The sequence below is a fragment of the Echeneis naucrates genome, chromosome 4 (genome assembly GCF_900963305.1).
Source record: "Echeneis naucrates chromosome 4, fEcheNa1.1, whole genome shotgun sequence".
Lineage (NCBI taxonomy): Eukaryota > Metazoa > Chordata > Actinopteri > Carangiformes > Echeneidae > Echeneis > Echeneis naucrates.
This window is the reverse complement of record NC_042514.1, coordinates 19395066-19407519: the sequence shown is the minus strand read 5'-3', so window position 1 is coordinate 19407519 and position 12454 is coordinate 19395066. Positions and strand designations below refer to the sequence as shown.

The 12454-nt window shown below is 41.3% G+C and overlaps 1 protein-coding gene across 1 annotated transcript in view; it reads right to left on the bottom strand.

Annotated features, from left to right (window-relative positions):
- hmcn1 (hemicentin 1) overlaps positions 1 to 12454 on the bottom strand; it is a 73670-nt gene that overhangs the window by 37235 nt on the left and 23981 nt on the right. Inside the window, exons 11-24 of the mRNA XM_029499766.1 lie at positions 10647 to 10916; positions 8129 to 8270; positions 7831 to 7958; positions 7501 to 7614; positions 7163 to 7321; positions 6424 to 6615; positions 6242 to 6337; positions 5135 to 5262; positions 4887 to 5031; positions 3637 to 3749; positions 2720 to 2879; positions 1834 to 1999; positions 1276 to 1403; positions 93 to 344 (exon numbers count right to left, since the gene is read on the bottom strand). Of these exons, the coding sequence (XP_029355626.1) occupies positions 93 to 344; positions 1276 to 1403; positions 1834 to 1999; positions 2720 to 2879; positions 3637 to 3749; positions 4887 to 5031; positions 5135 to 5262; positions 6242 to 6337; positions 6424 to 6615; positions 7163 to 7321; positions 7501 to 7614; positions 7831 to 7958; positions 8129 to 8270; positions 10647 to 10916 (2193 nt within the window). The remainder of the gene's footprint in view (positions 1 to 92; positions 345 to 1275; positions 1404 to 1833; positions 2000 to 2719; positions 2880 to 3636; positions 3750 to 4886; positions 5032 to 5134; positions 5263 to 6241; positions 6338 to 6423; positions 6616 to 7162; positions 7322 to 7500; positions 7615 to 7830; positions 7959 to 8128; positions 8271 to 10646; positions 10917 to 12454) is intronic.

The window sequence follows — 12454 nt, the reverse complement described above, 5'->3', positions numbered from 1 at the left end:
TGGCTTTATTTACGTTAAACATTAGGATCATGTAAAACTCAAACTGTTTGTATAATCTATATCACCAAGATCACACATTAACTGAAACCAACCTTGGACTAGAACCTGAACCCGAGCTTCATCTGTGCCTGCAGCGTTGGTGGCTGTGCAGGTGTAGGTTCCTTCATCGTGCAGTCCAACGTTTCCCAGAGCTAAACTGCCATCAAGGGAGACTGGATAGCTGTTTCCATCCTTAGTCCAGGCTAAAGTTGGCTCTGGAACGCCTCTCACCACACATGGCAGCTCCACAGGGTGACCCACCTGGACCTTTATCACCCTTGGGCCAGCCTGTATACTTGGGGGCACTGCAGGACAGATGACACGGAACGATTTAGCTCAGATTTACCGGCATTCCATCCAACAGAAAGGATCTAAAGCATGAAAGATTCATTTCTCTATTGTGTGCTCCGTTATCCAGAAATGAACTATCTTCAGGTTGTACTTATTTTGGCTAGAGATCCAATAAGACAATGATACATAAGCAGCAACTACCAGTGCGATTCAACCCTAATGGCCATGGCGTCCACTTAACACAATTACATCCAACACCATGTGATTCGATGTGATGTGACGAAGCAAAGGAATGATGCAACACGATTCCCTGAGTCTCTTATTTTCCTTATGCAGTTTACACTCTTTCAGAAATGCAGAAGGAAGAAGGAAAAATACATCTTCTATGATCTGAACAACGAAAAACAAATGAACCTTTCACAGTGAAGTGAAAGTCTTTCATAACAACTTAAAAAAAAAAAAAAAGTAGGAATATTTGCTCTACTTCTGCCAGTTTGTTGTGACACTGCCCTAACCTGTACTGCACATCCAGTCATTGTTCACTCCCTAATCTGACATGACGTAACAAAGGAGGGATAACTTCAAAATATCAAATTATGGGTATTATTTATGATAATTAATGGAAGACATAAAAACCAAAGCATCTCCATTTCATTTCCAAATTGCATTTATGAACAGCTGCTCCAACAACGTACTCACATTGTGTAGCCACAGGTCGTGGCGTCGATACTAATTGGTTAATCATCCCATCCCTCATTCATCAATTCTTCCAGTGACTTTGACAACACCTTGATATTTACTTTTTATATAGTTAATGACCAGGTCACCTGACAAACAGGACCTGCTATATTCAAGTTAAAAGAAAAAGCCACACTTTTCATTGGCCAATGATCACATTGATATGAAATGATTGCATCTTTGTAAGTGGTGATCAGTTGAACTTACCCAAAACACTCAGCTCAATGGATTTTGTAAGGTTGCCAGCAATGTTAGAGGCAACACACACATATAGTCCACTGTCGGAGACTTTGGTATCCAAGATCTTCATAGAACCAGAAGGAAGCAGAGTGTGTCTAGGAGGAATACAAAACCCGACAATAAATCAAATTGATGTATGTAGCATAAGTGCAACATCTTGTCCAAAACATACAAATGAAACCGAAGCATACCGCTGTGTTCAGACAATACCGTTTCAGCCTCTCTCTCTCTCCCTATACGAGAGGGAGAGAGCGCTTCTGTGGCAGGCATGCAGGCATTACTTATAAAAACCACAAATTATACCCTGAGGCTATGAACACTTAATGTACGCTTCTCTTAATGCCTTTCAAATACAAACATTATTGTCACTTCATTGGTAGAATACTAGTATGAGCATGTAGCAGTTTGGGCTCCGGCTCTAGTTGGTTTAAGGTATGTGTACAATACCTGGTGAAGAATATCTGAAGGTGCAGGGAGTTCTTGGAGCGAACAAAAGCATTGTGCGTGGTGCAATTTGTATTTCACCTGGGAGAGAAAGGGGAGATGAGCTGCCTCTCTTTTGCCCAACTGATGGTTGGAGGTGGGACACTGTGGACCTCACATGGCAAAATGGCATCCTCACCCTCAACCACTGACATTCTCATTGGCTCTGCTGATTCTTCACCACTACCAACACTGGACCTTGGACGTACTGAACAGACATACATGGACATACACAAGGAGAAAGAAATGACAAAAACCAACAATTTCAGACAATTACAGGGTAAGACAGAAAAAAAAGAGATCATGAGAATGAGAATAGAGTGTAAAACCTATTCACATTTAGTTTGAATCCATTCAGTGAGTGTTTTTTCTGCATCATGTATTCTTGTTTGTCAAAAGGACTTCATTTCTCCCACTCATTTTATTGTCTCTCAACCCTTTTAACTATATATATCTGAGTTTAAAAGACAGACCTACAAAATCATAACAGAAGATGGTTGTTACAGTGAAGGAGGTGGGGCAGACCAAATCTGTTACCTTGGTAAGAGCGATAAATAAGTAGGCTACAGAAAACATAATTTTCCATTTATCTCTGGCACATGGGTACCCAAAATTTCTAGTGTGTGCATTAATTAGTTCATATCTATACTTATCTAGTCAAATGCCAGTTGAAGTAAGCATGACTGTGAGTGAGTGAGTGAGTGAGTGATTTTAGATGGTCATGCCATAAGAATCTTCAAGAACACTGTATCTGTGCATGGCAATAACACTGAAACCATTGTGCAAATAAAAAAATTACTGTCTTCCCAGTAAAATCCAGCAGACACCCAAGCATATCAGTGTTAGAAACACTTGTTGGCATACAATTCCTACTTCAGCTAACATTTGGGCAGACTTGATCTAACCTTTAGCTTGCTTTTATGCTTACCGTAGACAGTGACTTGGACCTTCCTGGAAGCGTAGCCGGCAGCATTTGTTGCTGTGCAGATGAACTCTCCAGTCTCATTTCCAGAAGGCGAAGCTATGTGAAGGCTGCCATCAGGATCCAGGGAGAAGGCAGGACCACCCAAGTACAGCAGCTCTCCACCCTACAAAACAAACCACAGCAGGGAAAAAGAAGGGTGCAGAGGTCATTTCACTAACTCCACTTCATTAACATTTGACATTGTGACAATAGAGTTTAAACTAGAGCGGATGTGTGGTTTGACCCACTGAGTGAGCTCAAATTATGATCTGATTCTCATCCCTGCCATTAAAAAGATGATAGTCAAATAAACACGGAACCTGAAGCAAATGGGATGTCAATGAGCTGGGAGTGTGTCATATCTGGAGTATCCTTTTATGCATCACTAATTTCACTTGATCTAGTTACGGGGAACAGCAAAGGAGTCAGTGGAAATGTCGTTTTAACAGCTGGTGCAGAACTTAGCAGGGTCTGGTTTCATATGTCCCTGTAGCGCTGTTCACTTTAACAGCAATGCTTTTACAACTCAGAGAAGCTAGTGCAAGAGATGGAAAAGAGCAAGCAACAGCTCACACGGCCAAACACCCAGCTTTGAGTGCACATGAACACACTAAACTAAACTCCCATGTTGCTCTTCCTGTGGCCCACATTTGCACCAAAGAAGTTGTTTCTAATCGTTTGCTAATATCTTGACGGAGTTGAATGGTTGAACTCATCAGGTGGAAAACACCCTGCACTGCAACACGTTTCCAAACCAGATGTAAGCGCTCAGACGTGTTTTTCTGCATGGATAGGAGTTGGGTGCACCCACATCCTTGTTTCACTTGTCAGCTGACAATTTCACTGGCTTTTATCCATGGATGTATAACATCAGTACAAACCTTGGCCCAGGTGATGTCTGGACTAGGCACTCCACTGGCATGACAAGGCAGCGATATGGGTGTTCCTTCAATCGTGCTGAATACTTGGGGGCCATGCCGAATGGTAGGAATCACTACAAACACAGGAAAGAAACAGACGGGGCAATATGTTTGTTGCGTATGCATGCAGCACATCCACTATTCATAAAATCCAGTAGTTTCATTGTGTGTTTTTCTCTGTATGCATCACTACCACTTTTTCGTTGCGTCTCAGAAACATCTACAGAAAGTCTATCCTTTACTATCCGTCCTGTTTTTGTTTTGCTACAACCTTGAAAATCCGCACAAAAAAATAGCTTGGAGGCATGACGCACCTTCGTGTACATGAAAAAAAGGGATTTAACTAACAACAAACTCAAAAATATACCAGTCTATACCAGCAATTACTACTTGGTGGTCTTCTGTTTGTCATTTTCGGCTCTTTAGACTGACCTATTTTCATGAACTGAAACAGCCTGTGCCTTTTTTATAAATGCAACAGCCTCTTCTTATTTAAACTGGTATGTTCTTACAGGATGGACTTCAGTATAAATGGAGAACACATTTTTCCCTCTCACTGTGCTCTAAATTCAGCCATTACTTTCAGCTGCTCCTGGCTTTCCTGAAACTTTTGAAATAATCCTATTCATTGGGTCAAGAGCCTTCTACATCATACTGGAGACATTTAAGGAGCGCAATGAGAAAAGGAGGAGTGGGGTATTACAAATCTCATGGAACATTTACAATATGAGGTTTCCGCAGAGGATGTTCAGAGGCAGCGTAATAGGAAAAAGACAGGTGTAGATAATAATATGAACAATGCCTGGCAGCTTCGATGGCATAAACCTGCATGCGCATATGAGGACACTGCAACTGGCTCCCCTAAGCACAATGAGAGCATTTTCAGCATCATTAATTACACTACAGCTTTTCCGTATACGGTATGAAAATGTCTGCTGTGAAGATGGGCTTGTCTTGTGTGGTGCATCAGTGCTGTATGATGAGAAATTAATTCCATTGCACGTCAATTTGTAGACAAGTGGTTTCTATTTCATGTGTTACTGTATATTGTAAAAGAGATGGATTCCTAATGCAATCTATTAGCTTGGCTTGGATGCCAAAAGACCATCATTTACTGCACATTTGCACATTTGAGACTAAGAAACTGTGCTTTTTCAGATTCTTGTGCGTTTGTGTTCTTGTGTACTGGCGGCTTTGTATGTGCATGCTACCATAAACGTTGACAGTGGTTGTATGGTTGGTTGCCCCAACAGCGTTCTCAGCCAAGCAGGTGTAGTCACCCGCATCTTCCAGCTGGACTCTCTCAATATGTAGACTGCCATCCTTCCTCACTGTCAAGTACTGGTCTGATGTTACCTGGCAAATAGTAATTCGATCAGTTCGTCTTAAACTGCGGTTATTATCTTGTTGAAAATGAAAGCATGCAAGACGTCTGAAAATGTCCTCTCTGCGTCCTCACCAGGCCATAGTTGTGCAGCCACTGCCTCTCAGGCAGTGGATTTCCAGCCAGTAGCATACAGGGCAGAGTCAACTGCTGGTCCTCAATCACGCTGAGCACAGCTGGACTCATTGCAATCACAGGCAAGACTGCAATTACCACAAAAAGAGAGGTCGAAAAAAGAAGACCATGAGGATGAGAGCAGCATGTTCCAGAAATGCCTGCATAGATTCTTATCAACACTGAGCAGTAAAAGTCTTCTGAGACTATTTGGCAAAGCTGAGATCTGTGAAACTGCAAAATGGCACACAGATTCACTCTTGCGTACTAGGTCTTTACAGAGAAGTTGGGGATGTCATCCATAACGCCTGTGATAGACAGGAGGGTGTTGGTCAAACCGAAAGGCCTAAGAACACACACAAACATGGCATTTTTACACCAACTGCATTTCTCGCATTCCGTTACGGTTCTGAAACGACAGTGCACGCTCAAATACACTGCCTATGTCCTCTGGGAGAAGACTGTCAGCAGGAAAATGGGGCAGTGGGACAGCCATATATCATCTGGGTGGGCCATGTTTCTTAACCTCAGGTCCACATGTAAGTGCTTGGTGTGTTTCCATAGTAGAGAAACATCGAAACAAAAACAGTGGTTAGCAAGGAACGTGTACTCCAGCACACCCAGTGAAATGTGTGCTATATGTGTTATGTGGTAAAGAAATCCCACTCATTTAAATACAGAACACACACAGACATGCAGGATGATACACACTTTATGTTGTTTTAAAGGATATTCTGGACATGTAAAGGGAATAGGTTCATTGATATTAATAAGACATACCCAAAAATCTTGGAATCATTATCTTCCTTTTTTGGGCCATGGGGAAGTCGAGTTTTTTCTCGGAGACAGAGCTCTCATGGTATTTTTTCCAGTCTAGCTATACTTGCCTTATTCCTTAAATTTACACAATATAAACCATTTTCTTGATGAATAATCACTCAATTATAACTCATAACACTGCCTGATTTCCTTCTGGATAATAACACTGTGAATACTAGTTTACATTTTAAAATGAAGATACAACATCCAATCAGAAACAAGTAATTTCTCATCGAATGGCACTCTTACCCAGCCCTGTAACTGTGATGCTGGCTTGCGAACGAATCTTGCCGAGGTTGTTTTGGGCCTCACAGATGTACAGCGCCTCATCCTCCACCCACAGATCTGACCGTAAGAGGGTCACAGTAGGTTACAAACAAAGAGCATTTACTTATTAAATGTATGTGCCCATATCAAATGAATAAACTCACTGGTGATATGCAGGCCTCCCCTGCTCTGAGAAATGGTGCCATGTGTGCGGGACCTGTTCAAAAGTTCAAGTCCATCCTGCCTTCGCCAAGTGACCACTGGTTCAGGGTAACCTTGAGCACTGCACAGCAGGCTCACACTGGAGCCTATGTCCGCCGAAACATCAGATGGCTCCTGGATGAATTGGGGTGCAGCTAGGGAGGCCAAGAATAAAGAGGCCAAGCATAATTGCGCACAGATTCCATAACAGAAATATTGTATTTGCATAGATAAGCAAACAGCATTCAGACCAGATTCATAGGTCCTGTCTATCCATTGTTCTGTGATATTTTATAATTACATGAATGTGCAAGTCGTGCTGGTTAACCATATATGGATACTGACTCCTTGTGTGTGTTTGTGACCTTGTTTTATTATAGACCCAACTGTGTTATTCCCTTAGTCTGGCAAAGGAATTGATCATTAACAACATCAAAGCAGCCTTTGTATAATTTTAGACAACCATCTCATATCTCACAACATTTAGCCCAAACCTGGGTTTTACAGCCATGCATGAGATCATTGAGGACATTCTTCCCAAATGCTTAAAAGCTGCTGAAAACACTCAAAGCTTAGTTTTCATCTGGGTTCTTTATAACATTTACACCTAATTTTACTGTCAAGAAAAGAAACAGACCTATTTGACCTAACTTGATTGAGATGTGCTTTTACAAAGTTGAATGAACAAGTTGCCACTCTCACCTCCTACATCCAGAGAGATCTTTCCTGACGATGTGCCGGCAGTATTGACAGCCAAGCAGCTGTAATCTCCAGCATCAGCCCTTTGGGTCTCTTTGATAGCGAGCGTCCCTCCCATTGTGTCTATATCCAAGCGGGATGATGAATAAAGCTGGACATCACCTAGATGATACAACAACGGAGTGTGGTCAGGAGAGTTCTTAAAAAGTCTTAAATATGGGCTAGAAGAGCAAACAGGGGGTAAAACTAACAATTGCTCAATTGTCCTATACAATTTAGGTCTCTTGAGCTTTTATTGTCTCAGACTGGATGATACGTTGCGTTGTGGATGTTTGTGTTACCTTTGTACCACCAGATCTCAGGCTGAGGAATCCCAGATGCTGAACAGGCCATCACTGTGGTTTCTCCAATGCCAATAAGTATCTCATTTAATGCCACTGTCACCACAGGAGATTCTAGGAAGGGAGAGTTGTCGCAGAATACAGAGATCCTCTCAATATCAAAAATCTAAATATAGTAATATTGGTGTGTAAAATGCAGTCTAATTTTAACGTAAGATGTGATAAAGTTGTGTGTGCGTGTACAATCAATGTTTCTGTTTGTAAGCCTGCATTATTATTTTCGAGTTCAATTTATAAACTTTATTATTGAAGCAACGTTGTTTCACTCACCAACGTAAGTGAGGGTGGAGGCCATTGTATCTGTCCCGGCCTGATTGCTGGCCAAACAGCCGTACACCCCTCCATCCTTCTTCTCCACTTTTCTTAGAACCAATGTGCCATCAGGAGTCATCCTGTGTCTGAACATGAAGGATCCACAACTGATTTACTACTGTAATCTCACAAAACACAATACCATGATTTCAGATTGCAGTACTAACAGATTGAATGCTTTTCTTTCATAAAATTCTTAAATCCCCACATTTTGAACACCTATCAAAAGTCTCCATGTGAAAATAGATGATTCTACCTGCTGGAAGCCATGATGAAGACATCATTGTGGGTCCAAACCAGACGCGGTGGGGGGTAACCACTGGCTGAGCACCGAATCTTTACTTCCCCTCCTGTTGTAAAGGTTTGATTCTGAGGTTGTACTGACACCCTGGGCGCCTCTAGAGGAAAAGGTGATGAAATGACAATCAGTTCCCATCTAATTTAGTCGCTGAGTTCACTGAAGATACTGGAATGATCATGTTGGTCTAATTCAATCGTGCATCCTAAGATCGTTTCAAGAAGTGAATGTGGGAAAGAGAAACCAATTGTGAGCTGAGAAGTTAGTTTGCTCTTTCGGGGATCTGAGGAGGATCAGGAGGTGCTCCTACCACCAGTTCATTATTATGTGCAAGAGCACCCAATGCGATACTGATGTTTGGGACCTTCACGTGCAAGTCAGGAACTCTATACCATGAAGGAATTTGAACTCTGCCACAAGATGTAACTGAGCATAAAGTTTTACTGTCAGGAAAAGTGAGGGCTGCTCCAACTAATAATGTTTCACAGCAGATATTTCACCCTCATTTCCTCATTGTTGGTAAAATTGAGAGGACTATTGAACAGAGACCCTGAGGAGCTGTGGAATGTGGGAGATTTTCAAATTGATTCATGATGTGTAACGCATCACTTTAAGGGCGTGTTGTCTCTACTCTATTCCCACAACTAAAATCATCTGCAGAGTCTGTGAGATTTTCGACAAGTAGATAAAATGTGAGAATTAGTGTCTTGACGAAGAGACAGAACATCTCCAAAAGAGCAGAACTGTAATTTGGGCCCATATAAGATGACAAAGTGATTTTTTTATTAAAGTCAATGCACGCTAACAAAAAAGCTTGCTGTAAGGGAATGCACTGTGTTGACATTTCCCCTGATATCATCATTGAGGCAAGGTTTTAAAACAGCACATTTACCAGATGTTGCTAATAAATTTATAAGCATCCCCTATCTTGCCTCTCACTCTTGCAAGGCTCACTGTGTCGTGAGGAGGGCAAGGACCCGTCAGAGTTCTGGAAAAAGAAAGTTCCTCAGAAGGAAGAGGATTCTTTTCTACCCTGACTCAGCAGTAGCCTAAACATCTAAGGAGGAAGTTTGCCTTCAGCACTTCCCTGATCAACTGCTCCATCATTCCTTTTTCCCTTGTTCACTCACCTACCTTGACTGTCTTCTTATTAATGCTGTGGTGTCAGATGAAATCTACATAAATACAGTGTCATGACAGCTCCTGAACTCTATGACATACTGACATTTAAAATGAGCAAGGGACAGAAGGCCAGGTTTTTATTTTTAGTTATAATGGTGCTCTCAGTTTCACTGTATTCTGCACTGAGGTTTGGTTTGTAAGATGCTAGAAGACTTAAATCACTTCAAAGTGAAACTAATGACTAGGATGAAGCTGACCAGGGGGTAATTAGGAAACCCCCCAGGGCTCGCTAACAGCTGTTCAGGAAAAAGAGATGGTAAAAAAAAAAGAACAGAAAAGGCTGAGAGAAGTAATTTACACACACAAAAAAAAAAGAATAACACAAAAAGTTGCAACAGGATGGTGAAAAAAGGGATTTATAGGAGTGAAAAAAGGAAGAAAATCCTTTTAAACCAGGGGGAATGTTTTAGGGTGAACTGTACAACATATCACTCAGTAAGATGAGTCAAATGACAGAGTTCCCCTCCAAACCTGTCTGCAGCACTGGTATTAAACCTGCTGCCTTACAATGTATGTCACTGTGGTTTGCCTTACTGAGCCAAAATTTCAGTCCAAATCAAAAATAAATTAAATATTAAGGCCCAGACATTAGCAATTAGTTTTTCATTTAAAAACACTAAAGTTGTTTTGTTTTGTTTTTTAATATCTGGTAATGGCCTTCTTCTGCGAGTGAAGGCTGTGTAACAGAATAAATACACACTGTTGATTTGGTAAGTCATTTAATCGTGTTGCTTGTTGTCTCTAAATTCTCTATCCCTCAGTGAGTTAAGATCTGACATCATCTGCTAATATTTAATTTCCAGTGGCTGTAATACATCAGCATTTTCTAGCCAGGCATTGGCCCACTCTCTGCGGTGGTTTCTCGATCATCAGCAGTACTCTTTTACATCTGGACGAGAAAGTGTTCCTGATTCTGTGTCAGTGAAGTGTTAGGCAGAAGACTCTAAGAGCTGTCTGGACATGGAAATTTCTACTTTAGTGTTGCCTGCGAGTCAGACATAAATAATTTTCACACATCTCATAAAGCATTAGCTGTGAATTATGGGGAGCAGGGGAGGGATGAAGGGTGGCTGCACTTGGCAGAAAGTCTCGTAGTTGGGAAAGAGGATGTGTTTAAATGGGGTCTTGTTCCCCTGGTGTAAATCACATAGAAGCAGGCACACATACTTAAGGCAAAGTGTCAGACACATTCATACATCAGTGACAAAATGAAATGTCTCATGCAAGAACTCCACTTTGGCCTCGTTGCATCTGCTTTAGAACTGTGAAATTTGCACATATTACCACTCCTCACCTTCCACGGTCAGGTAGATTTTCTCTGCAGTCACCCCTCCTTCGTTTATAGCGATACACTCGTACCAGCCTGAATGATCTGGAGTCACAGCGGACACCTGTAGAGAAAGGTTGGCCAGGACATGCACCTGTGGGTCCAGGCGGGCATCGTGACCTCCTCTCAGCCAGGTGAGGTTGAAGTTAACTGTGCTAACCACGTGGCAGGTGAGGACAGCATTGGAGCCAGGAGTGACGGTAACGTTACCGTCAATGGTGACAGCTGGAGGTGGCTCTGCAGAATGAGGACAAATGTTGTTGGCAGCTGCCAGGAACTATAAATCATAAAAAACGACACTTACCTAAATAGAGACAGAGTATTTTCTACCCCTGAGGCACAATATTGCACACTATACTGATTTCTCGTGTCCAGTATATAATAATTTTTTTTAAGCTTTCTCTTTATTCCAAAAAACCCTTAAACCTCATTTAAGTTCTTATCTTTTCATTCCCCTGACAGCAATTCAAAATAGACTAAAAATGGAACATAATACTTTCATTTATATGTCAGCAACTCAAAAAAAAAATAGCTGTGACAATGGGTACAGCCACCCTAACATGTTTTTATTTTAAAAACTGCAGACAAGCATGTTTGCTTCATATCACAAATAATCTCCACCCATGTTACCACACCTTAAAAAGCATATCATAGGAACTCCGAAATATACTAAACAGGATGTGTATGAGTGAATGAATAACAGAGCACAGTTAAACTGCACAACAGCTGCAAACAAAGACAGCAGACTATTTTTAAAGTAGTATTTTTTGGGCTTTTTATGCCTTTATGTCAACTGGCATGCTGCACCCATGCTGCCAAAAGCAAGCTATTTCTAATCTAAATCGTAATCAAGACCGTGTTGATCATAAGACACTAAAAGTCTGTCAGTACTATGAAAAAAAAAAAGCTATTTGGAGAATTTGACTTGACTAGACACAAACTGTGCTATGATCATTTTGTAAGAATAATCGTAATTTGTAGTAACTAATTTCTGTACTTCTTTCTTCTTTTCTCTCATCACCATGTCTAGAACACTAATCCCTGAAGCCTCAGAGTGACGTCAATCATTTTCTCAGAGGTGAGCCAGAGCTAAGCAGGGAAAAGGGGAAAGGAAGTGGTAGCTGAGGCTCTGGCTTTTATAAGGGGAGGATGCTGGAGCCTTCATGACAGCTCGTTGGGATTAGGATGACATGAATTTGGCAGATAAATGGCTGTTGTGTGTGTGTTTCTCTACGCACAAGTGTAGAGTGAGGGGACCTGTCATTCTGTAAAGAATAAAACGGGCCTACTAACAAAGTTTGGTGTTGCTGGTGCAGCTAGTCAACGAATATTTGAACCTTACAAGTGACAACAATTGAATAAAGTTAGTTGCCTCGGCACCTTTGGAGTTAGAGTTACACAGGTCCTGTCCTTTTGATTCACAAAGAGCCTTTCAACTACGTCTCTCTTCTTTGTCTGCGTTTCTCCTTCTTCCCTTCTGCTTGGCATTAATCATGTTGATGGAGCTCCAGTGAATTCCACAAGGCAAGATGTTTTTTGGAAAGCAAATTCAGGACAAAGAGACTTTTACTGACTATATTTGGCCTCATGTGTTGCCACTTCTGGTGTCTCATCGTGTAAAGAGTACTGATTGAAAAATAAATACACTAGGGAAGAGTTTGGAAAAACAAAAGCAACATCTTACTTTTGCCAATGGCGAGACTGAATATATAATTCTTCATAATCCCATTTGTCTGTGCTTGAATCGTGATGGTATCACGAAGATCACAAAATCT